This window comes from Anastrepha obliqua, chromosome 1, assembly GCF_027943255.1.
Source record: "Anastrepha obliqua isolate idAnaObli1 chromosome 1, idAnaObli1_1.0, whole genome shotgun sequence".
Lineage (NCBI taxonomy): Eukaryota > Metazoa > Arthropoda > Insecta > Diptera > Tephritidae > Anastrepha > Anastrepha obliqua.
This window is the reverse complement of record NC_072892.1, coordinates 76437861-76465320: the sequence shown is the minus strand read 5'-3', so window position 1 is coordinate 76465320 and position 27460 is coordinate 76437861. Positions and strand designations below refer to the sequence as shown.

At 36.9% G+C, this 27460-nt stretch overlaps 1 protein-coding gene across 1 annotated transcript; it reads left to right on the top strand.

Annotated features, from left to right (window-relative positions):
* Window positions 1–137: 137 nt before the first annotated feature.
* LOC129240996 (uncharacterized) lies at window positions 138–17462 on the top strand. Its single transcript, XM_054877108.1, has 4 exons — window positions 138–330; window positions 392–553; window positions 9987–10153; window positions 16621–17462. Exons 1-4 carry the CDS (start codon window positions 200–202, stop codon window positions 17319–17321), a joined length of 1161 nt encoding a protein of 386 aa, XP_054733083.1. The 5' UTR covers window positions 138–199; the 3' UTR covers window positions 17322–17462.
* Window positions 17463–27460: the final 9998 nt, after the last annotated feature.

Genomic DNA, 27460 nt, shown 5'->3' with positions numbered 1-27460 from the left:
TGTAATTATAACCCACAATTGTAAACCCTCCTTTTAAAACAAACGTATACCAGCACTGGTATGCATGCATACATTACAGTGTTGAACACCAACACACATTTACTTAACGTGGATATAATTTTTTTATTAAACCAAAACAATATAGGTGTTAAATAAATTCTTTCCAAATTGTTATAAGACGTATTGTGAATGAGAAGTAATGAGCAGAGTTAACTCACCTAGTTCGAATAATAGTGGCACGTCTTCAGAGACGAGTGAAACTCAAAGTGCTGAGGAAAACAACAAGATTTCGGGTATCAGACTCTCAGAAAATTTCGACTTACAAAACAGGTCAGTTAGTTATTATACAGCTATTTTACTGCTTTTAAGTGAATAAATATTTATCGATTAGAGTATCAAAGAGCTGGAAACGTATGAAGGATCTTGGAGGCAATCAAGGTGGAGAGAAGGATGAAGAAGCAAAGAGGCCTCCTTGGAGAGCTGTTAGCGTATCGACATTGCCAAAACCGGATAAAAATGCTTTGTTAAGGGCAAAGTTGCTCGATGCTTCTAGGTAAACTTAATCAATTTAAAATTTCGGTGATGTACGAGTATTTGTATAAAATGTAATAATATGTCGGTGTAAGAAGTGTCAATTGCTATCGTATCACTAATGATGTAGTTTGGAATACTAATTCCAAGGTAGTGCAAGGCGAGGACAGTTTACATGATTTCGTTTTATTAATAATATTTTGCATGTGAAGACGATAAAGTAAATCTTAAAATTTTAATATTGGTTTCCTATTTTTTCTGCATTGCAATATAACAAACATAGATGCCTTGAACTTTCATACCAAAACCATGGCAGAATATCCACAGTGCTTTACAGTGTATATAAGGTTTTTGATTCACAGCACTTCATTTACATTCCGGATTTTCCATATAATGAACATACGATCCACAAATGTTATACATACTTGCATTTCTCACTAAAGATTACGGTTTTTCGAAACTCAAAACTTTTTGTTTTATAGGTGTTGGCGAATAAAAATCCCTTTTCTTTATTTACTTTTGATTTAACCTGCTTTTACAGTGCTACGCGACCATGAATATTGTTCCTTTTGAGTACTCTGCGCGCTGTCTCATCAGGTACCTGAGTGTCAAGTGTTGCCTTTAGTTTTTCGTTAGTTTTGGGGTTTTGCGACTTTTTTTAATATTGCATGTTCTCTTTCACTGTCAGTCATCCCCCTGTTATTAATTCTTTACCATTTGGTATTTTCGAAAGGATAGGTATCTCAATTACAAACGAAATGAATTCAAATATCCATTTCTTGAGTGGCGTGATAATCGCTTAAGCGATTTGGTCGAGTTTAATAAAGCACGCCAGTCGTTTCTTTGTCGTACTAACCAGCGCCAGTTGGACGTGAACTCAAGTCCTCCACTTCAACTTTTCAACGCAAAGGAGGCCTTACTCTTCCTATGCTATCACCAGCTGGCACCGAATCGAATACTTTCAGAGCTGGAGAGTTTGCACTAAGTATCTGTATGTCGCCGTAAACTCATCAGCTCATTGTTCCATCACCTGTGATACTCTCCGCAGAATTTTTGTCCGAAAATTTTTTAAGCTGTGCGTTAATTCGAACGTGTTTTTGATTTCCATCCGTATTAATAAGAACTTTTCTACTGCTTAAAAGAGACAGAGACTCATTGCAAGTGTTTCAAACGTACTTACAAACAATTTCTTGTTAATAAACAAATAAGAAATAAAAATAAAAAATAAAAACAAAGTGAACAAACAAATAAACAGAAGGCAAGATGAGTGTGCGGCACTCTCCCACGCAGAGAGGAAAGCAATTCGCGAGTGAGCCTGTAACAAAAATAAAGAATTTTCAAACTGTGAGCACAAACGGAATGACAACAACAACCACAACCAACTCATCATCAACGACGACATCAATTTTGTACAACAACAACCGTACCAAACAAACCATTGCTTGTCATCTCCCCTCCTTCTAATGTACAACCTCACGCTTTAAATGAGCAAATGAACACACCGCAGCCTCTCATAAAGAGGTCACGAAACTCACTCATAAAGTCAACAGCAACGATCTTGAGCCAAAACAAATTACCAAACTACTGGCTAAGCGGAGATACAAATTCAACATTGAATCTCTTGCTATTGATGACGAAAATGAAAATAACGAAACAAATACACAAGCGCACAGTGGAGAGAACACTGTTACTAATGCTCAAAATTTAAATAGTGAAAAAATAAAAATATTAGTTGCAAACCACCCCCAATATATGTGCAAGGTGTGGAATGCATCAATACACTAAAAAATACTTTAAGTGCAATAGCAAATAGCAATTTTGTCCTAAAAATCCTAAGAAATAATGAAGTACGAGTTCAAGCAAATGACTTAGGAACGTACACTCAAATATATCAAATGCTAAAACAAAAAAGAGGAAAGCTGCCCTATGTGTCATCTCACCTTAGCCAAAAAAAGTTTGAAGACTTGTTTATGATACATAAAAAATAAGCAAATTGAAAAATATTTAACTCCTATACATGACACAAATTATTCCTTGTGGAAATGTACAAAAAAACTTAAAAACCAGATAAAGCATCAAACTCCACTAAGAAAAGATGACAACACATGGGCTTTTACGAATGATGAAAAAGCAGCCATAATGGGAAATTATTTTGAAAAAGTTCTATCGAACGGCGAAGATAAAAACATTGACACGGTTAATACTAATACCATCACAAAAATAAGAAAGACAAGCACACAAGAAGTGATATTATGCATCAAAACTAGAATTAAACATAAAAAAACACTCGGATATGATATGCCTGTCAAAGCACTTACGAAGCTACCAATTGAGGCTTACATATTCCTTAGAAACGTGTTTAACAGTATGTTCCGCTTACAATACTTCCCAAAAGTATGAAAAGATGCAGAAATCATTGCGCTACCAAAACCGGGTAAAATTCCAACAGATTTAATTTCATATAAAACAAATAAAGTAAAAAATTTCGACAATTGCATTGGCTAGTAGGTAGAAATTCCAAGCTCAGTAGTTACTATACAACGCGGCCATTAAACCAATCTGGACGTACGGACTTCAAAAAGTCTGTCATCCATACAACGTTCAATATACCATCAATTGGCGAAGAAATAAAAGCGTTATCAACAAGATATTTTAACGAAATAAACCAGCACAAAAACAATGAAGACAATACACTCTAACAACTAGAAAAAAGAACTATACGACGTCTGAAGAGAAACCGACGACCTATTCAATTCTAAGAGATTCTCAGTTGGACTTCGAGAGTGGCATTATCAGTGGCGTTAATGTTGGTTCCTAAATAAAGGAGTTAATACTTCAGAATTATACCTGTCAACAGTGTCGTGAGTGTCGGATACGCGAATGCGCCGGCTTTTTGTTTGATGACAGGAGTTACTTCGTCTTGTCCTTGTTCACATTTTTTCTTTATTCAGTTTAGAAAAAGCAGAACTAACAGTTCAGTTGTTAAGGCCGATAATGTCAATATCATGAGCATACGTCAGTAATTGTACGATCTTACAATATAATGAATGGTGCGTGAGCGATTGAGGTCTGCGGTTCGCACACTCTTTCCTAGCATCAGGTTAAACCTTTTTTGGTATCAAATGGCTCGGAGAAGTTCTTCCCTGATGCAGCTGCTGGTATCAATCATTTAATTGATGTTGGGCTTCAGAACTTAAGGTGAGATGGGGCAGAACTTAAGATGACCACTCATCAGATGGGTGTCTGTAGCACGTATCTCAATAGCGAGCTCATAGTGCAGTATTTATAAACCATCCTGAAAAGTTTATCGACGAACATTTCCCGGATCAAAGTAATACGGAAGAGAGTGGGATACTAAGTTGAACATAGTTTTAGAGAAAATCGGTTTCAAAAAGAATCATCAAAATAATTTATACCTCGTATGAATGCATATTGACAAACTCAAGTTGTCAAAAGAAGGAAGATCAATTTTATATCAAAGCACAAATTTCGAAAAAAGTCCTGTCTCATACTTTTTGGGAATGAAGATCATCAGAGACAGGGAGCATTTCAGTCGGACAAGCCCTGTCTATAAGAGAGATAGACTGGCGCAAATTCCACATAAAGAGCATCAATCGGGTATCAAAAATATCATATTTTACGATACTTATGCTCAGAAAGAGTTATTAGAATCAAATTCAATCAGTTAAAGTTTAATACATTGAATAAACCAATGTAGGGACCAAACAACGCTCTGGCAAAAATGTAAGAGCTTTGCTGAATAAGGAGAATAATGAAACACTCAAAATAAATATTAAAGGAACTGTAATAAGTCATAATATTAATATTATAATATTATAAGTATAATTATAATATTATTAATATTTCAGCAAATATACCACCATTACTAAAAAATAATTATTGAATTGTCAAACAAAGGGGGTATTCTCAAAAAACTGGAAAGAATTTAAAGTTTTCCCAATCGAAAAAATGAAGTACGCTAAGAAGCCAGTGGAACTTGAATATATGTACTTATGATGGAAATTCTTGAGAAAATTTTATACTCAGAACTACAACAGTATTTTTGCCGAAATAACCTGTTCTTAAGTTCCCAGTACGGTTTCAGACAAAATCATAGCGGTGAAACTTTGATAACCGTAGTTGTCAATAATTAGAAAACTGACATTGTAAGTTTGGTATCTTTCGAACTATTTAAGTGGTAGATATCAGCGAACAAAAGTGGGTGAAAGCATCCCAGATGAACAGTTAGCAAGCCTGGTTGTTTCACAAGGCACCATCTTCGAAGTGCTCATACATAAATGACATGGAGAACAGTTTAAATAACGATAAAGTATACCTATTTGCAGACGATGCCATTCTATATGTTCCTGGTGACGCAGCAGACGAATGCCTGGGAAGCTTAATAAGGATCTTTTAAGAGTTAGCCACTGCCTTCAAATGAATAATACATTTAAAAACTGAACGCATGATATCAAATGGAAGATTCAATAATAATGTCATAGATAGGAAAAGCAGTAAGGAATGTTGGGAAAAATTTTAAAATACAAAATTGTATTACATTTAAGAAAAATTAATTATTTGTATTTATTTATATATGTAAGACATTTAGTCTTTTGTATTACATCTACAGAATGGAAGTTAAAAAATTTAAAAACTTAAATCTAGTACAACAAAAAGTAACTTAAAACTAACAGACAGATATAAGATAAAACCAGTAAGTCTATATATATAATAGTATAGTATAGTTCTCATAATTACATATCATACAAATGAAAAAATAAATACCAATCGCAATCACATCCAATTTATAGAATTAAAATAACTGTGGACTATCTATCATCCATGATTCAATTATTAATTATTGAGTCATGCTATCTATCTATAATTGGCGCGTAGACCCTTTTTGGGTGTTTGGACGAGCTCCTCCTCGTATTTGTGGTGTATGTCTTTGATGTTGTTCCACAAATGGACTACTTTTTCAATTTTGTCGATGGTTTGCCGAATATTTCGTTCGGTAGGACGGTTATGTACACCGTCAGTTGGCCTGAGCGCGCGATGAACACTTTTCACAGAGCGCTGATTTTCGTAACATACGAGGTATGCTCAAAAAGTATCGCGAATTTTGAATTTTCGCAGGTTACGTATATTCGAATTTCGATTTTTTTGTGGCGATATGTTGGTACTCATGTTTCTTATTCATGCCGACGAGTTAGTGAAAAAAGCGCGCCAAGTTCGGTCGAACGTAAAAGTTTTGCTTACCGTTTTCTTCGATTGCAGGGGCGTTGTGCTTCATGAGTTCTTGCCACTGGGTAAAACGATCAATAAGGAATATTACCTGCAAGTTATGCGCAATTTGCGCGAAACAATCTGCCAGAAACGCCCGGTTTGTGGAAGAACAAAAATTGGCTCTTGCATAACAATAACGCCCCTACTCACACATCGTTGCTTGTGCGTGACTTTTTGGTCAAAAACAACACACTAATGATCCCACAGCCACCGTATTTCCCAGATCTGGCCCCCTGTGACTTTTTCTTGTTCCCGAAACTGAAGAGACCCATGAAAGAACGACGCTACGATTACCGAGATAAAGACGGCATCGAAGGAGGAGCTGAACAAGATAAAAAAATGATTTTTTGAAGTGCTTCGAAGATTGGAAAAAACGTTGGCACAAGTGCATAATATCTCATGGGGATTACTTTGAAGGAGACAAAATAGATATTAATGAATAAATAAATAATTTTTGACAAAACACAAAATTCTCGATACTTTTTTAATACACGTCGTAATTGTACGATTTGTAAACTTTGTTGAGGCATAAGTCTTTCCATGATGAAATGTCAATGAAAACTGAAAAAAACTATAAATTTAGTGTGACAGTAGTCACACGTGATCTGACAAAAAAAAAAAGCCTATAGGAAAAAGTACCTCCAATCTGAGCACCCGTTACATACAAGAAGCTTCGTTTTTGCAAAAATTTGATAGACAACAGATACTCGCATGACTTAGCAGCATTTAGGTGACGACAATAAGACAAACAAGACTGGACAAGCACAACTGGATGCTATCATTGACAAAAAGACAACAAAAGCGGGCCAAGGACATAACCTTGCGGCACACTGGAGATAACGATAGTAGATATGGAGAGGCAGTCTTATAAATAACTTTTTTACATCTTCTTGCAAGGTCTTTGGTCATAACCTTAACAGACGAGGAAAAATTAAAGTAGTTAAAGATTGATCACCACAAAGAAATGTGCGCGAAATGCAAAGTTTTCTAGAATTGTGCGCGTATTTCTGTCGTTTTATTTTTCGTTTTGCAGATGTTGGTCGAAGTCTCCATGACCACACTAAGAAGGATTGCGTTTTTGGTGTTACAAGGAGCAAGAGGAAGTGTTGCAACAGCTGAAAGAGCTTCTTTGTACTGCGCTTATGTTAGTGTATTCGATTGCGGGAGAAAAGTTCGTTGTGGATACAGACGCTAGTGCTTACGGAATGGGAGAAGTACTGTCACAAATCATTAATACGCAACAATAAATGTTCGTATACTATAGCAGTGTCCTCGGAAGGCAGGAAATTAATTATTGCTTTAGCAGATCATTCCCTTAAACACCTGTATAGACAGCGATTTAAGTGAAGAACAGACTATGTAGCATTAAGACGGTTACTAGAATTCAAGCCTCCAGAAGAGTAAATTGCACGGTGGATCGAAAGACTTGAAAATTACGACTTCGGGATTTAACTTCCTAAGGGGAATAGCATGGAAATGCTGATGCACTCTCTGGGCGACTGTAGAAAGTAAGTATTGTTCCAAAGTCGAGGGATCAGAGAGGATAGTTGGCATCAGATTAATGCAATTGCAACCCGATAATGAGTAACAACCTACTGCTATAAGAAGAGGTAAATTGAATGATTCTAAACCGGAAAAAATCATGGAAGTGAAAGACGGCGGAGAGAAACCATCTAAAATTGAAATGGCAGTGGAATAGCCTTAAAATAATTGATAGATTTCTGGGTAATTGGGCGTATGGGATAGCGAAAACGGAAATTGCTCCCATAATCTGATTATACTTAACTACAGATAATCAGTTACCGAATGGATTCGAAGTTGCACGGAGTGTATTGTCCAAAAGAGAGAAGTCGTGGAAGATTACAACAATACAACGCGGTGGCACCATTTGAGTGAGTAGCAATGGATGGGGGGAGGCCATTTCCAACTAGTGACTCGAGCGTTGTTATGCACTACTGCAGTAGGTATACGTTCTATAAAACCAAGAGGCGAAGATCATTGGGTAGTTTTTGGGTAGAACTGGGTAACTCGGTTGGGAGTACCTATTGAGTTACATTCAAACGAAATATTTGAAAGGATGTGTTGCTTACTTTGGATTAAAAAAAACAATGTGACGAATCATTAACATCCGGGAAACGTCTGGCAATAATACCTAACGAATGAGGTGCTAAAACAAAACGTGAATGCCAGGCGATAAGAAAGCAGTTGCCAGAAAATACGAGCTAGAAATTATAATAGTTGTTACGCACATGTATGTAAGCAGCGACATGTGCAATTTTTGCAAACATTTCTTGACTAAAACTGTCGCTTTTAAAATAATTTTATGATAAACTTAACAAGTCTAGAGAAAAACATGGGGATGTTGCACTCAATAATTATAGCAATATTGGTATTGTAGGAATCGTTTTTTAAAGGCCTTTGACCCAATTTTATTAGCGCGATAGGAATACATACATTCTTGATCTTGTTTCATTTCTTAGCGATAAGAAACCAGTTTTGGAGACATAATAAATTGTGAATTGTAAATGGGGACTTTTCTTCTCATGTTTGTGCCATTCCGATAGATCCCGATGAGCTAAACTTTTTCGAAAAGCGAGCCACCGAGCTACAGCCTTAGGGTCTGTAGCATATGGTAATCTATACTACATATAAAGGTGAATGTCTGTACGTTGTCTGCGCATCACTACGAAACGACAACACTAAATGACGTAAAAAATTTCAATTCAACCGGGCTATTCGGGTCATGTTCTTCGATTTCGATGAAACTTAAATATGTTGCTCTCTGGTCAAAATAATGAGACACGTATTTTTTTGTTTGCCCGAAAAAAAATTTTTTCAAGAGTTATCGGCAATTTTGTTTTTCGGCTCAAACTCGATTTTTTTTAATTAATATATATAAGAAAAAATTTTTTTTAAACGCCCATAAGTTAGTCAAATATGAACCGATTTTAATAATTCTGGGTTCAAAATGATCGTAATTACTTACACGAGCGATTTCATGTAGAAACAGTTGCAAAAAATTAGTTGAAAATTTTTTATTTTTCAAACAACAAAAAGTGCGAAATAGGTTTTTTACTCAAAAATTCATTACTCAATAACAACTCATTTTAGCTACTGGGCATTCAGCCTAATTGAAGTTTGAGGTGTCCTCTTGATTTGGAAAAAGTTATAAAAAAAAATACACTTTTTGAAATATTGAATTTCGAAAAAATTTCAATTTTTTTTCTTTTTAGCTAAATAAAAAATTGTTAACTACTTTTTTGCAATTGTTTCTACATGAAGTCGCTCGTGTAAGTAATTACGATCATTTTGAACCCAGAATTATTAAAATCGGTTCATATTTGACTAAGTTATGGGCGTTTAAAAAAAATTTTTTCTTATATATATTAATTAAAAAAAATCGAGTTTGAGCCGAAAAACAAAATTGCCGATAACTCTTGAAAAAATTTTTTTTCGGGCGAACAAAAAAATACGTGTCTCATTATTTTGACCAGAGAGCAACATATTTAAGTTTCATCGAAATCGAAGAACATGACCCGAATAGCCCGGTTGAATTGAAATGGAAAGCATCCACATTAATATTTTCACCCAATGAAAGTTATAGGCATGTTTTTATGATGGAACTCCCTTCTCACAGCCCCCAGGCCGCGCCACCACTGTCATTCGTCACTAATAATCGAATATTTGCTTAAATTTAATCTAAAAAATCTTAGTTTTTCCTATTTCCCACTATTTATAGCACACTCTAGACTTCATAATCCGCATAAGCTGTTGAACTATGACCCAAACGCAAAGTTCAAAAACGGTTTGAGATAGAAAATTTATAAAAATAATTTTGCTTGATATTTTTCTGATTGGTTGTTTTGATTTTATTCAACGAGGCATAGCAACGGATGCCGGGTATTGTAATATTATGGTTATTAATAAAAAATTATTTTCTATGAAATTATTGTTTGTAATTCTTTTACATACATATCCTAAATCCCTCAAAACTACTCCTACGCGAGCGGGGCCGCGGGTTAAAGCTAGTTATTAATATGTCGTAATTATTATTATGAATTGAATTATTGCAATTTTGAAACTACATATGTTGTTGTTGTCTAAAAATTACAGTTGTATTTATAATGAAATTTTCATAGTAAAATTCTGATCATAAAATTGTATTTCAGACGTTTACGTGCGGGAAGAACTTCTATTGGATTACAAACAAATTTAGAGCCAACAAAGCTATTAAGGGATGCTAATTTAGGCGCTCAAACAGATTTGGTGTTTTTTAAGCATAAAGGAGTTCTAACAGATGGATCCTACACCAAGAAGACAGACGACGGTCATGAATGTAATATACGTAAAATATTCATTTACCCTAATAAGCGTTTACTGTAAAATATGTGTCTATAAGTACTTACATATGTATACATATACAGAAGCTATTCAATTTTACGCACGATATTTATTCACACCCGGTCGACGTAGCAGAATATTATTTTATATTGCTTACCTCCCATTGATGAGAAGATCATGGCTTCCATGCATGATGTTTGTCTGGATTTTTCAAAAACAGTAAATAAGAGCTAATAAATTAGAAAAAATAGTACAACTTCAACTTGTTATCCTAAATATTTTACCGAAAGTTCTCATAATATCGACGGCTCACACAAGGCAATGACATATTTGCATTCTGCCAAAAAAGTTTCGAAAATTGATTGACAAAAATCAAAAAAGGTCAGATGTGAATAAAAAATATTATCTGGACGTTAAGCGTTGTTTGAGAGAACAAATTTGTCGAATTAAGCCATGATTCAATAATAAAAGGTTTGCTCAGTAAGCAGCTTTCTCGTTCCCTCTTGACAAATGGGCTCGCTGGGACACTGGGTTACTAGCTTTAGAAATTTTTAGTAAAAGTGGAGGTACGAGTATGTTCAGGACTTGTATGACATGGAATACATCCTGACATACCGTTTAAGGCAGGACATGATAGAATGGATGAAGCAATCCGAGATTGATATATTAATTGAGAATTTAAAAAGCTTTATTTCTTATGATGTGGTGATTTTGAAAGAATTCATGTTTTGCAAAGAGCTATCGATTCCCAAAGAGTTATATCAGCGAGAATAATTAGATAGTCCCGACGCGATTGCAGACTTCATTATGAGATGCTTGAAGTGTGGAGAGGGGGTTTAGCAAAGCACAGTACCATCTTTCTGAGTATTGTTTAACGGTACAACTATTCGGCATGCGATAGCTACTGGGAAACGCTTATTGCCATCGCTGACGACAAGAAGTTTTTTTCAAAACAGGAATGTAGTTAGTAATGTAAGAATAATCGTGAATTGGAGGCCAAAACTCAAAAACTAACAAAATAGCTTCATATTGGCGAAACTTCGGAATTTCGTGATCGGTTTTTAAATCTAAAAATTAATTCACAAAATTTAATCTTGGATTAAGTAAAAGATTTGTTTGCTTTAATATCAATATAGATCTGGCAGCTCGTATCTCCTGGCGAGTTCTGATGTTGTAGCAGCTTACTAAGCCCTGTCTGTGCGATGCAGTCACCTGTTGTCTTCGTCTAACTCATCTAGCGATAGACCCAGAAAGCGTGATCTGTCTTGCTATCGGCTGTCACCATCAAGGCTAAATCATGTTTTTGTTTTGGCATCTTGTTCGCTATTGTTGTCAGTAAGTTCGCGAAACTTCACTATTCGCTACAACATGAAATTTGTATATTTACATTGCCCATAAAATATGTTATTTACATTTAATTACTAAATACATTTTTTTTTAAACTATTTTACCAAAAATTATTTAATTTTTTCCACTTTCTCATCTTCTTAAATGCAACCTTTTGTAAGGGAATGTCAAAAAATCGAATATCACGAGTCAAACCTTTAATAATTGAATCATGGAATAAAGCCCGATTTTTGGAAAAAAAACCATTGCATGCCACTACGAGGCTCTCTTTTTCAGTCTACTTATATAGACATAAAAGGGTCGATACAGGAAATTGCGTTGGAAATATATTTTGATTATTGAATTATTCGTTGACGAAAGTGTACCATTTCGGAGTGGCCTACCTTGAAGGCGATCCAATAAATTTGAATGAATAAAAAAATATGTATTTATATACCATATACATACATATGTACGCACATCCATATGCATGTATAAATAATGTGTACGTAACTGACGCGCATGATTCAATGATAAAAGATTTGCTCAGTAAGCAGCTTTCTTGTTCTCTCTTGACAAATCGGCTCCCTTAGCAAGACACTGGGTTGCTAGCTCTAGAAATTTTGAGTAAAAGTGCAGGAAAAGTAAAATTTGTAGAAAAACATTTCATTTTCAAAATGGTCTGCTTACGAGCAGCAACTCGCTAAAGAGTTTTCATCGGTATGTTCAGGACTATCGTAGTATGAAATGAAATAGATACCGCTTAAGTCAGGACACGATAGAGTAATTGACACAATCCGAGATCGATGAGTGGAGAATTTACAAAGCTTTATTTCTGTGGTGATTTAGACGGAATTCATGTTTTGCAAAGAGATAGCGTTTGCTAAAGAGTTACAGCAGGGAGAATAATTGGATGGTCTCGACGCGATCGATAACATTGCAACCTCATTATAAAAAAGTTGGGGTTGACAGAACTTGTTTCCAATGGGCCCACCTTTCCATAGGTGGATGAAGTGTCCAGGGAGGCTTAGCAAAGAACAGTACCAGCATGAAAAAAGCTTCTCATAAAAAACCATCTACCGGAATCGGCTTAAAACTGTAGGTTCTTCCAATTGTGGAATGCGCGCTACAAATAGGAGGAGGATCTCGGCGAAACACCTAACAGAATTGTACTTGCCAATTATTTATTTTTAACAAAATAGTTTCATATTGGCGAAACTTCGCGATCGGTTTTAAATTTAAAAATTAATTCACAAAATAAAATCTTGGATTATGTGAAATAATTTCTTGTTTTAATATTAGTCTTGACAATTTCCGCGAATGACTTCTATCTATACCATTATTTACATTCAAATATTAATTGAAACTTATTTTTAAACCGTTCGCAGTTTGTTTCCATTTAAGTAACAAAATACTTTTTTGCTACCATTTTTACCTAAAAGGATTTAATTTGTTCCACTCTATGCACCTTCTTACAACCTTTTGTAAGGGAGTGTCAAAAATCGAATGTCACTAGTGAGCAAACGTTTAATAATTGGATCATGGCTGATGCGTATATCATTTATTATTTTCCAAATTGTTGTGTACGTCTTGTGCTGTTCTATGCCACCTCCGAGCGGCAGACTGTCGTTTCTGGGAAAATTTGTTTATGCTAGAAATGCACTCGAGAGTCTGGCTTTTCTTAGCATTTGATATTTCATGAGCACAATTAACATCGTCTTTTGTTAGTAGGGGTTTTCGGCAAAAATCCGTATAGTAGTCAGGCATAAGCCCACTCGTATACGCCTGTCACCGCAGCAGTGGCATAAGGCGTCTTATATGTGATGTGCTAATTAAGTTCCCGAAATTTAGTTATAACTCGAACAGTAGAAACCTGCACCATATGTCTAGAAAGCCGATAGTGTCGAACGAAAGCGAGAATAACCATCGTTGAGATGTTGTTAATTTTTTTCTATAATACGGGTATAATTTATCTGGAATATGCTCGTGCCTAGATGTTTAACCTACCTCGGCATTAATTATGTCTTCATGTTCTCTATCAGATTCATTATTTTCACTAAAGTTGCCCTATATAATTCAAGTTATAACCTCCTCGTCGACCACTAGAACATACATAATTATGTTGTATGATGTCCACATCATCGGCATACGAGAACAATTCTACGTGGTCGCGACAACCAATGTGCCTGCTCCAGCTCGTACGATCCTCTCCAACATCAGGTTAAAGAAGTCGCACGACAGCGAGTCATCCTGTCTGAAACTTCGTTTGGTATCAAACAGCTCGGAGAGGTCCTTCCCAATTCTGACGGCACTGTTGGTATTGATCAACGTCATCTTGCATAGACGTATTAGTTTTGCGGGGATACCAAGTTCAGACATCGCGACATACAGGAAACTCCTTTTCGTACTGTCGTATGCAGCTTTAAAGTCGACGAAAAGATGGTGTGTGTCGATTCTCCTTTCATGGGGCCTTTCCAAGATTTGGCGTATTGTGGATTTTCCAGGTCTAAAGCCACACTGATAAGGTCCAATCAGTTGGTTGATGGTGAGCTTCAGCCTTTCACACAATACGCTCGCTAGAACCTTATAGGCGATATTTAGAAGACTAGTCCCGCAATAATTGGCACAGATTGCAGAATCACCCTTCTAATGGATTGGGCAGAGCACTCTTAAATTCAAATCGGCAGGCATGCTTTCATCCGACCATATTTTGCATAGAAGCTGATGCATGCTTACGAGCTCTTCGCCGCCATGTTTGAATAGCTCAGCCGGCTATCCGTCGGTGCCCGCGGCTTTATTGTTCTTTAGCCGCGTTATTGCTATTTTCACCTCGTCATGGTTGGGGAGCGGAACGATAATTCCGTCGACAACGATTGGGGTATCGGGATCTTCACATTCTCTGTGGCATGCGCAGCTGTCCCTATTTAACCAGTTCGAGAAGTGTTCCCTCCATAATTTAAGTATGATCTGAAAGTCAGTCACCAGATCGCCGTTTCTGTTTTTATAGTTTGCAGGGTTGATTATCGGTACAGAAAGTTCTCATCCGACGCTTTGTTTGTGTTTTCATTCGGGTGATTTTTATGTGGCGGGTCCCAAGCCCAGCGCACAACCAGCTATCTAGGGATGCTTCCCTTTCTTACGTTAGCTCGCTCTCGAACGGGTGTTCGAAATCTACCTAGACGATACTTGGGCTAATTCCGGAAGTTGTGAGCTGCTTGAACCATATGTAGACGAATCGTCCTGGTCACTCCCAAGTGAATGGCGATCAGAATTTTGGTACCACCTTGTCAGGCCGTTTGCGTAGCCCACCAACGGTTCTAAAAAGCTTTGTCAAAGGGAGACTTGATGTACCTGGTTGTTCCTTAAAATGGGCTCCGGTCCAATCTGACACTCCTAAAAACGGCAGTTTACCAATTCATCAGCCAGGCAAGTCGTTGAACAGCTTCATATACATTCATTGCTAGCTTCCCTATGTATTTTACTTCACTCTCTATGCACTGAAAGGTTGAGACCTTCCTATTTCTTTTTCCGCGTGAACAAGGCTAGGGTTGTTTTGCTGGGATTGATAGTAAGACCTTGTCAGATGCACCATTCATCAATCTTATTCACGGTCTTCTGAGGACACCCAAAGAAGGGGAGATCTGCCATGGTGCAAAGGCCGGTTCTCCTCCTACGGTCAGTAATATTCTGGATAGCATGACGGGAATTCACTTTTTTAATTGTTTCGCCTACCCCATGTCTCCTCGCAGCAGAGCATATCGAGTCAAGGCTAACGTTGTCAAAAGCCTCCTCAATATAAGGAAATACTCCCATAGAGTACTCACCTGCTTCCAGACCCATTTCGATCTTTGGTATAAGGTCGGTTGGACCTGGTTCGCAAGACTTTTCGCTTTGGCATGCATGTTGGTGAACATGAAGGGGTTGCCCACAAAAGCCCTTGATCACAGTAGATCAATTTCGCCCATGCGCTCCGGAGCCTTCAGCACGAAGAGTGGAGCTTTTACTTTAGGACCACTGGTTAATGTATTCGGGCGATTAAATTGCAGTTCACAGAGGCGAGACTTCACTGCATATACCTCAGCGACAATCGTTTCCAGTTGGGACCTCATATGTATTTTCTCAGCTTCTATCTCGGATGTATGTACATACACGTATCCTACCGCCCTCTGCCTCGCTAGCCCGCCCGCAACCGTGCTTGTAACTCCGCCTTGTTTCCAGTAGTTAACAAGCCACGCTGTTCCAACTCTTCCTTAAGATGCTGTATCTTAAATTCACCAAGATTTGCCATTTTTACGATCCTGTTCTATGGGTTATACAACAATCACTCTTCCGGCACCAATTGTTACGAATTTATAACGTTTTTAACCAAATAAAATATCTCAAAATAATTCCTCTGAGTTCGAGCACTGGATTGTCGAAGAATGGCAACACAATTTACTTGCCTGTGAGCCACTTTATTTACTTCTCGTTTACTCGCTCACACGGTAAATTACACCTAAATACCCTATGCGCATGCACCTATGCTTATATATAGTTATGTGCTTAATAACTATAGCAATTTCTAGATTTGGCAACTCGTTGCTATATATATATATATATATATGTATATATGTATATCGAAACCAATTAACTATCACATTGGTGTTTTGACAGCTATATTTCTTGAGTGACTTCTCAGTTCAAACTCAATGATCCTATGGTGTGATAGGGATAATTATGTAGGCGTCTATACGCTTCATGGTCTTCAATTAGGAGGGGGAAGGTCTCAAAGAAGTACTATTTATTTTGGTTGTTTAGGGTGTAATGCTTTACCCTCTTTTAAAATTAACATGACCGTCAATCTTTTTGGCACATATAGTATATCCTATGGTTCCAGGGAGAAACAAAGGGCCTGAACGCGACGGAACATAACTGAAGTTAATTTCAGCTTTGTTGTGCGTGACTACTATTCGGTTGGCTCCGGTTCGAAACCCACTGCGGACAAGAAATATCGTTTTACTATGGCTTTTCGTAGCTTGAATACTCTTGAATGATTGCAATGATTCTGTCGTATATGTATGTATATATATGTATCGAATCCTTCTCTAATGTAACGTACTTTTCTCAGATTTTTTTGTTTAAACATTTTTTTAATAGTTATTTTAACATACTCCGTTTCTCAATCGACGGATCCCGTGAAAGTCTCTAATGCAGCTACTCAAACTTTACTACCAAAATGTCCTGGTGATGTTTTCTTGAATTCATATCTTGCTAACGACGGGACAACGAAGCATATTAGTGATTTCAGCGATGAAAAGGAGTTATCGCGCCAAATTTGTGGAATACGAAATTTGGAATTGTTTACTGAGCCAGATTCAAAATGTTCTTTTTCTTCACCCAATAGTACCGAAAAGTCACGAAAACCCTGCACAAAATCAAATCTTCTACAACCAACACTTTTATCGTGGAATTTCAATTATGGGGACGTGGGCGACGGTGCAAATAAGAGCAAATTCGTACCATATACTATTCAGGCAAATCGGCCATGGCATAGTTTTGCGCCTTTAACATTAACAAGTGTTAACCAGGGTAGCAGTATAGGATATGTTCCATATAATTGGAAAGCTCTTTTGCCTTCTATTGATGAACTTATTTACGAAACTAATCAATTATTAGACATAATTGAGGACAACTTATCTACAAGGCAACATTATTATAAAACATTACTTAGTAAAATCGAAATTCTAGAATTTAAGCAGCAAAAGCTGATAATTCCTTCCGAAAAGTGGTTGCCACTGATTGAAACAGAAGAGAAAAAATTAGTGGAAATGTCAAAAAACTTAATGATCAGTAACTAAAAAATGTCTTTAATGGCTTCTATTAGATATAAGAAACTTACATATTTGGTAATAAATACATACGTTGGAAAGTTTACATGCATAATTCGTTTATATTGCAGCTGAAAGTACAATATGTACGTACTAAGTATGAATTATTATGCTACCGAGCGGTGAAAGTCTGTAAAAGTTTCCTTTTAGTTACAAAAATAGTCCTGGTAATATTTGTTAATGCAAATTTGTTAAGATAAATGTTTTATTTGGTGAAATTTACAAAACTTAAAAAAAAAAATATTAAATTTGAAATTTGAGTATGTGAAATAAATAAATAAGGATGGAATGTTTATCTTAAAATGTTCAAATACAAATATAATACTAAGTTGATGTTTTCGTTTTATATATTTTATATGTTATATTATATGTTTAATACGCAGGTATCCCACCCCAACAAATAATATTTTGGAACACTAAAAATTGTTGGGGATAATATGTATACACATTCTCGTATCATAGGCAAAGATCAAATGACACAAGGCTTTCTAATTTTTCGGCTGAGAACGTAAACTGATTTTTTTTAAGATTGGTAACAGAATTCACACCACAATTCCCATGAACAGCTTATGCGCGAATATTAACGTTCTATTCGTAAAATCTTAAATGCATCGGTTTTCATAAAAAAAAAATAAGAAAAAAGATTTCGTGTATACCATAAAATTCAACTAAAAAGGGCTTAAAATTTTAAGCAATTGTAGTGATAATATTAATAAGTAACAGTGCTAAGAAATTTACATAAATAGAATTACTTAAAAAAAAACGATGCATATTTTGACACTTCCATATATAGTACATATGTACATGTAATCTTATATCATAAACACTTTGACGACGGTAGACTACAGACAGCAATGTCAAATATTAAAATACACACGTTTTTATGAACGCAATTGGGTAAGACTCCGTCAGAAAATATGAGATTTGCAAGTGGTCTTTCGATTTCTTTGAAACTTTGGGAAATATTAGTTCTAGGTAAGATACATTCGAGCCTAAAAGGATTTTGAAAAATTTTCAAAATTGAGTCATCTACGCCATGTTGAAAATCAAGACCGTGTTTTTTTCAAAAATCAATATTTCTTGAACCGTTGGATGGATTTCAATGCAATTTACAGACAATATAGAAACAAATAAGTAGTTTAAATTAGTATTATGTTAAAAAAAAAATTTCGAAATTTTTACCAAAAAAAAGTCAAAAAAATTTTTTTAATCAATTTTTAGTTGATTTGGCCAGTTTTTTAGATTTTCTGTTACACACGTAACGATTCCTTATGATTTAACCTTTATTTTGAAAAAAAAAAATTTATGGTGTCTATAATAGTTCTCGAGATATTGCGATTTTAGTGGAAGCGCGCACCTTGAAGTTCGCGGTTACGCAGCGGGAGTAGAAAAACGCGCACAGACCTGCAGCAGTCTGCTCCAGTCACTTCATACAGGAACATATAACGCAGCGCGAACCGTGCGTGCGCGCTTCCACTAAAATCGCAATATCTCGAGAAACTACTTATTTGTTTCTATATTGTCTGTAAATTGCATTGAAATCCATTCAACGGTTCAAGAAATATTGATTTTTGAAAAAAACACGGTCTTGATTTTCAACATGGCGTAGATGACTCAATTTTGAAAATTTTTCAAAATCCTTTTAGGCTCGAATGTATCTTACCTAGAACTAATATTTCCCAAAGTTTCAAAGAAATCGAAAGACCACTTGCAAATCTCATATTTTCTGACGGAGTCTTACCCAATTATTATATTTTGACGACAGTACGACTTCTGGCTACGAATTGTCGTTGTGACCGAATTGAATCTTCTTCTAATTTTGCTTGCGACAACTCGCAAAGGAAGTACTGCCGCTTTCAAAATATTTATGAAGATGGCTTTGGGAAAACATTTGCAGACAAGAAAAATTTTATCGTGAAGTAATGTGTTTATACTATTTAGCAAATTTCTATGAACTATTTTCTAGAAAATGTAATGTTTGAAAAACAAAAAAAAAAACAAAAACGAGAAAAAACGAAAATTTGTAAAGGGTTTTCCAATAAGAGGTGTTATTTTGCTATTTTGTAATATAAATGATAGGATGTTTATTTGATTATAAAGAGGAAGGTATGCCGTTAATAATGGAAAATAACACCAGGCAAATGACCACCACGGCCTCGCTTAAGGACAATATTCCTTTCATGAAATTTTCCATAACCGAAATGCAAGGTGGCTGCCCTATATCCTTTTTGAGGTCTTGAATCGACCCTGGGCTGTTGGGGTAGAACTTCTCTATCACGTGTCCCCAAAGAAGAAAGTCGCAAGGTGTTAAGGACGATTTGGCAAATTCAGAGCGGTTTAAAAAGTAGATATTACTTTCGACAAGTGCAACTAAATATAATTGAAAATGTAATGAAAATTGTTCAAATTTGTATTTAAGGAAAACCAGTCTTACGAATTTTGGAACATAATTATATTTTCGTATATGTATATAAATATTAAAGGTTGTTGTTTTTCTGTTTTTAGCCTTAAATTCTTGAATAATTCATCCGATTGCGATGGAATTTTAGTCGGCAGTTGTTGCAGTTGCAGTTGCTCGTTGGGTAGCGATGTACTCGGATGGCCAACCTTATAATATTATATATCATCTTTAGGTTGGCATACTACTCCTTTAAGACAGACGATCTCCGTGGTAAGTTAGGATATGTTGTTGAGTTGAGTTAACTGGTGTGGGGAAGCTTTGCCTGTTCTCTGCGCGATATAATAGATCAGACCCTTATGATTCGTCGTAATGATAAATAGACGCCCTCAAACCAAAGAATCCATTCATTTTTAAAAGTTTAAAGAATATTCTAAAAAAGCTAACTGCCTAGTTAAGTCTTAGCTTCTTTTTAAATTGTGAAGCCAATATAAAAACTAATCTCTTTGGAGTTTCATAAATAAATACCTCAATGAAGCAGCTAACCTCTACGCCGATTTTTTAAATTCTATGAGAATGATACGAATTTGGCTTCAATATACGTGGCTGGCCTTCAAATTACAAATTCGTCGTGGATCAGCCCAAGAAAATCCTGTGTTAGTTCAATCCGTCAAAGAATGGGGTTCAACCACGAAAGTCCTTGGCATGTTTTGGGACCCTTTAAGCGATAATTTGAAATGTATTTGTAGATTTGCGAGACTTAAGTACTAGTGTTAAAGATCTTGCTGCAAGATGTATGGCGATCTGGTATCGCTTGGGACGACCCGCTCAGGAAAATCTTTTAGACAAATGGAATCAGTGGAAGTCCATTATGCCATAAATAACAGCTGCCGAAATACCTCGATGTTATTCACTATGTTCAACTTCACACCTTTGCTGATGCCGGGGCGCGTATGCAGCCGTTTGCTACTTGCGTATATCAAAGGGAAATGACGTCATGGTTAGTCTAGTAGCTGGAAAATCCAAAGTCGCCCCGCTAAAGCCATTATCGATACCCAGATTAGAGTTGCAGGCGGCGGTAATAGGTGCGAGGCTGGCGAACATGGTAAGCAATACGCAACGTATGTATAAACATAAAAACGAAATATTGGTAGACAGACTCAAAGACGGTGCTAAGATAGATGCGAATGCACCCTAAAAACTTCCACCAATTCGTGATGCATAGAATAGGCGAAATTCTAGAGGCATCAAGAGTAAGCCAGTGGCGAAGGGTTCCTTCAAGAAGTAATCCCGCTGATTTAGCTACAAAAACAACTGCACGTCATTGCTACCAATTGTGGTTAACCGGCCCAAATTGTTTAAGGTCGAGCGCAGAAGTTTGGCCGCAGTGCGAAGAGTCAAACTTAGAGGAGTGTGAAGATTCGGAATTTAAACATTATGTTCTACATACGAAATAGTAACATATGAACAACCTGGTGCTGAACGTGGAGCACTTTTCCGGCTGAAAACGTTCGTATCGAGCTGTGGCTACATTTTTATTATACGTCAACCGATCACTCTCAGTTGAGCTAGCAAGGCAACGGAAAACATCCATCGACTTTGACATGATTCAAAAAGCTCAATGTCTTCTTCAAACGTGGTAAGATGATTGAAAAATCTAGCAAACTCTTTACTTTAACCGTTTACTTAGACACAGGTGGCATAATAAGATGGGAAAGTCTTAAACAACCATGAAGATGTTATAGTGATCCCTCATTCTCATCATGTCACCTTTTTAATAGTGCGTTGGACTCACGAAAATTTCCATCACCAGATGCACGAGTCTGTAATCAATCAAATTCGTGGTATATAAAAATTATAAATTGACTGAAGGTCTTGTATAAAAGAGTGTGTGCAGAGAGTAAAAAATGTAAAAACGATAGCTCCATTCCTCAGCCGCCATAAATGGCAGCGCTGCCAGCTGCAAGGATTGCCGCTTTCGAGAGACCCTTCACGTATGTAGGTATCGACTATTTTGGCCCATTGCTTGTCATCGTGGGAAGAAGGCGAGAAAAGAGATGGGGCGTTCTATATACATGTCTAACGCTTTGCGCTATACACATCGAAGTTGACCACAGCTTAAATACTAGTTCCTTTATCATGGCGATACGCAACTTTATATTACGACGCGGGTATCCCAGGGAGATATTCTCGGACAACGGCACCAATTTCAAGACATCTGAAAAAATAATTTGTCTGAAAAATATCGACTTGAATGGTATCGTCTCATCTTTCGACTGAGTAAAATGGAGATTTAATTCACCAAGCGCTTCCTATATGAGTGGTGCATGGGAAAGGCTTGTGAGATCAGTGAAGACTGTGCTTTATGAGATAATACCTTCAACAAGTTTCAGCGATGAAAGCTTGCGAAGTGCATTGAATGAAGTAGAATTTATCCTGAACGCGCATCCGCTTACATTTGTTTCTTTGGAAAATGGTGAAGACGAGGCCTTACTCCCATCACTTGCTGATTGGGTCATCGGATGGCCACAAGCCAATATGCAGCGACATCGTTAATCTGCGGCAACGTTGGCAATTGGCCCAACAATTCGCTGATCGCTTTTGGCATCGATGGGTGAAGGAATATATACCGGTCATCTCTAGATGTATCAAGTGGTTCACAAAACAACGCCCAGTAAGCGTTGGCGAATTGCAGACCAAGACCTGCCGAGGAATTGCTGGCCAGAGCAAAATCATAGATGTGGTAAAAGCGAAGGATGGCCAAGTTCGGAGCGCGATGGTAAAACCCTAATCAGGCATTCTTCATCCACCGATTGCAAAAGTGGCGGTGTTAGATGTCGGTACTGAGTTAAGTAAACTTGTGTTGTCAGACTTGTTTACTGGCGAGGGAGTGTTATGCTGAAAACAGTGAACACCGTAAACGATGTCAGTTGTTACGATCAAACTAATGTGAACCCTGTGTAAATGAAAAATTCCTTCCTACCGTATCGTAGTATCCTAGATTTTATTTCGCGAAATTTGAAAATTCCCGTAAAACCCTGTCAGCTGATTGCTCTCTCACCACACAGTGTTGCCAAGCAGCACATTTCGAAATCATTTACAAAATAAACTGAGAAAAATTATAATTTTTATTGAAATAATGTTGAATAATGTTAATTATAGATAAATGAACTATTTGCATTTGTTGGTTTTTGGCTTTGGTTTATTAAATAATGAAAAATTGTAACTGATAACGCGGATGTGTGAAAAAGTGTGTAAGCAAAAATATCAATGGCAACATTGTGTCGTTAGGGGCTGCGGTAAGGGACTGCGTGCGGCGTTCAGTTTTCAGCATTACCGACGATAAGTACAGCCGAACAGTAAATATGATTCATTCTCTTATTTCAGTAAATATCATTCATTCTCTATTGCTATTTATTAACTGTAATATCAGGCCACTCTGACCAGCTATAAATATGTGTCACTTGGTGTAAATCGGAGTAGTCGTAAAAAATAAGAACAAAAAGTTTTAAAGCGCACGGTGTTAGTAATTTGCTTTTAATTTAATACAATACGACTGCCGCGCTTGAAAAATACGCGCAACAGGAACGTTAACATTGCAATATTAAGCAAAGTTCTTTAGGAATTCGTGGACGTATCTCTTCTGGTTAACAACAGTTAATACACCTCAACAGTATGCAGCAACGACAACTACTGTTCCACGACAGTCGATCCTACGTTACCGAAACGACCCAGATTTATGCCCGGCTAAGGACTGTCACTCCAGCAGCATTCCCCGTACGTAAGTATGCTGCTGCAACAACAACAACAACTAAAACTAAATTATAATATAAACGCATCGCAGGCAATAACATAAGAAACAATAAAAAGCGGCAATCAATTATATTAACTCGCTCGTCATTAACGGCTGGTCTTGCGTAGGAATGGAAATAATAATATTAAACCGAAAACTGTGTGTGATTTACTTACACAACGAAATATAATATTTGCTTTCTCGTTAAGAAAATTTAAGTTTTTTGTTGTTTATTTAATTGCCGCAATACTTGAATTGTGGCACCTCGGTGCGTTTTACACAACACGTTAGTCAAATACGTTATCTCTACGGTTACCTTGTGACAGATCCATAAGATATTTATTTTTCCTCGAAGCTTCGATACGATATTAAGGTACAAATACGAAGCTGAATAATCTAGTACTAAAAAATATCGCTATCGAATCGAGGCAAAAGTATCGATTTGGTATCATATCGAATAGTCATTCGTGCCCTTATATACATATGTTTTCAAAACCCACATCGGATAATTGTTTTTCAATGGAAGAGGATATAAAGGCTAGGCTGCAGGAATATCGTGTTAAAAAACAAAGGGAGGAGAAATTTGCGCAGTTTAAGAAAAAACTACATTGTTTTTGGCCGTTACGGGTTAGTGCGGAGGGTAAAGAGGAGAAAAGGGAAAGTGCACCTGTGGGTATTGTTTTTTATTTGTACTCAATGGCTATCAATCCGATATAACATTATAATACAAATAGGAAGCTTGTGGTGATGTGATCGAAAAGAAAATACAAACAACTCGTGTTGGTGAATTTGTTGAAAAGGTTGGCTATTCATTGACCCTCAGCTCAGATGAGGAAACTGATGAGAATATTATCCAGGATGAGAATGTGGACAATAATCTTCTCAAATATACTTTAAGGGTAGTGTTTACATCGTTTTGGATAACTCTTTATGTAATTGCCATAAAACTACAATTTGGAATAGTGTATCTAATGCTCTCAGCGTTAATTGGAATCTACTTTAACACAAGGACTGCACCAAAAAAGCGGAATGAAATTAGCGCTTACAGTGTTTTTAACAAAAACTGCGAAAGCATAGATGGAACTTTAAAGGCTGAACAATTTGAGCGCGAAATTCGATTTGGTGCCGCCAGTATAAAATAAGTAGTTAAGTCAATAGCATATGGAATACAAATTTTTCGTGTGGAATCACGCTCTAAACAAATGAAAGGTGAAATAAAGGAGGAAATTTCCATGTAATACCCCATGAGTTTAAAAAAAAGGGTTATAAGGGGGGTAGAGGGGTTATTCTACTTTCTAAAGTGAAAACCTCACTTGAGGAAGGGTTATAGTTTTTAAGTTATTTGATTTCATTTGTAAAATTGACCAAGAATACTCCTATTTTGGTTATTTCAACAAGCAGAAGTGCTGCCAGACATTTTAAAAATAAACAATTTTAGAAGATAATAAATGAATAAAAATACAAAATTTTCCAGTGTATATATATAGACGTATATATATATAATTGGCGCGAAGCTCCTCCTCCTATATGTGGTGTGCGTCTTGATGTTGTTCCACAAATGGAGTGACCTACAGCTTCAAGCCGACTCCGAACGGCAGATATTTTTATTAGGAGCTTTTTCATGGCAGAAATACACTCGGAGATTTGCCATTGCCTGCGGAGGGGCAACCGCTATTAGAAAAATGTTTTTCTTATATAATATTTGGTGTTTCACCGTGATTCGAACCTTAGTTCTTTCTGTGAATTCCGAATGGTAATCACGCACAAACCCATTCGGCTACGGCGGCTATATATATATATTTTATTAAAACAAAAATAGCGCCGCAGGCGAAAATTTGGAATAAAAAATGGCGCGATTTACAATATGAATATATGATATATATTTACATATAAAAATCGCGCGATTTTTTATTCCAAATTTTCACTATATCATGCATATATTATATATGATATATATTCTTTTTTATATATTAACACGTTCACGCCGGCGTGTACCACCGGTGGCCCGCACAAGTCTGCTTTATGGGGCGGCGCGTACCACCGGTGGCAGGGGTGGATTCAATGCCAGCCCCAAGGAGAAGTATTTGAGACAAGATTGCTGTATGGAATTGCTCCTGTGACGATAGAAGGGGGATGATAAACGGTGCACTAGACAGGGCTAGTTTACTGGGGCGGCAATCCTTGGTCAGGAAAAACCCGAGTCATTCCGCTAACGTAGAACCGGCTGCCATATTCTATGGTCAAATTTGTCTATGGTCATTCTGCAAAAATTTTTAAAATCCCTTCAACTTTCCCATAAGCTGCTTCTCTTAGCAGATGTGCCTTTAAACTGTGTTGCTCCCGTAACTCGAGAAATGGGGTTTTCCAAAATAAAGCAAATAAAATTAAAAATAACGAGCTTAGTATCACATGATTTTATTTTTTCCCTAATAATTTGTTCTATTTCATCATCGCTGTCAGATGAAGAACATTCCATTAGCAATTGTATTGTGGCAATCACAGCTTTCTTATTCAGGCAATGCTGTAACACAACCCATTTCGTTATAAAATGTTAATGCATTGGACCATAAAGAATATGATCTCCGCGCTATCACAGTTATCACTGACCATCATTACGTCGATGAAAATGTCGAATTTGAGCTTCATAAATCGAATTCGTCACAAGTCGTCCAGGATCTCGGCGGTAGTTACAATGAATTACTTTTCAGTGCAAGACAACCGTCAACCCACGTATTCGCTTATAATCTGAAGTTCCACGGCGTTGATGGGACTGTTGATGAAGGTGTCCATCCGCCAACAAAAAGGGAGTTGCTGAGTAGGTACTTGAGGAAGCCTTCGTAGTCGTACCATACTGAAGACTTCAATGTACCTATAGTGATGCAGTCGTCATCCTTGTTGCTGCCATGCCCGGCGGTTGTGCGCCTCGGCTGAAATTGCAACACGCGGTACTGGGAACCCGCTTAATGTCAACAGTTCTCAGCAATTATTCCTTCCTTGCCGACCACTGTGTACTTTAGATTGATTCTTTAACAGTAATAAGATAGATAAATAGCATGCACTGTTGCTATATTCCGTTCGTAGCGCACAGGGGTACCGATATACTAGATGTTACTCTACCACATAATTGGAGATGGATACCTATTAATGGAAATTTTGCTCACGAGGGGACTTGCTCAAGTTTACGTACGACTTTAGCTCTTCTTTCCGATGGTTTGCTGGTCCGAAATAAGTTGCTCTGAATGAATACCTGTCGCCGAGAAGTCTTTAGGTTGATATATTAATAACCAGTAAACCGACTTTGATAGACTTCTCTATCATTGACGGACTTCTTTCGTCGGAATACGTTCTTTCTGCGGACAAACTGAACGTAGCTGAGCAGTTCGTTTGTCAACAAGCTCAACACAGCCTATTCGCCAACGAACTCTAAATGCTACATAGAAGGGCCGTACTTCAGAGAAGCAGCTATCTGCTGGTACCGACAAAATGGTATATCTTGCTTCCGTGGGCGATTAGAACCCAAATATATTAGAGCATTCCCCTTTATAAGAATGGAGTACTTCGAATAGTAAGCGTGACTATTGGACGCCGGATAGGGAAGCGATGTCTTTACACGCCTTACGGTACGATCGGACAAAGGCAAACACTTTGTTGGTGTGGATAACGACATGAGGCATTTCTCAGCCGTTTTTGACTTTGGTTCAGAAACGGTGGAAACGAGAAATTACTTCTGATCTGATATTGGAAATGAGACTGATAATCAAATATGCAAGCAAAGAGATAGAGCAAAATGATATATAAAAACAAATCTAACCAATCATTTTATTTCACTTCTAACCCTGTTATTTTCAATCTCTTGTTCTTAAATTGGATATTCTCTGCCTTAACCTATACTTGCAATTCGGGAGTAGGAGCAAATGA

Coding starts and splice junctions, on each gene's coding strand:
- LOC129240996 (XM_054877108.1), top strand. CDS start 200: ATGAGCAGAGTTAACTCACCTAGTTCGAATAATAGTGGCACGTCTTCA. Junction 331..391: donor AATTTCGACTTACAAAACAG/GTCAGTTAGTTA, acceptor TTTATCGATTAG/AGTATCAAAGAGCTGGAAAC. Junction 10,154..16,620: donor GACAGACGACGGTCATGAAT/GTAATATACGTA, acceptor TTTTTTTAATAG/TTATTTTAACATACTCCGTT.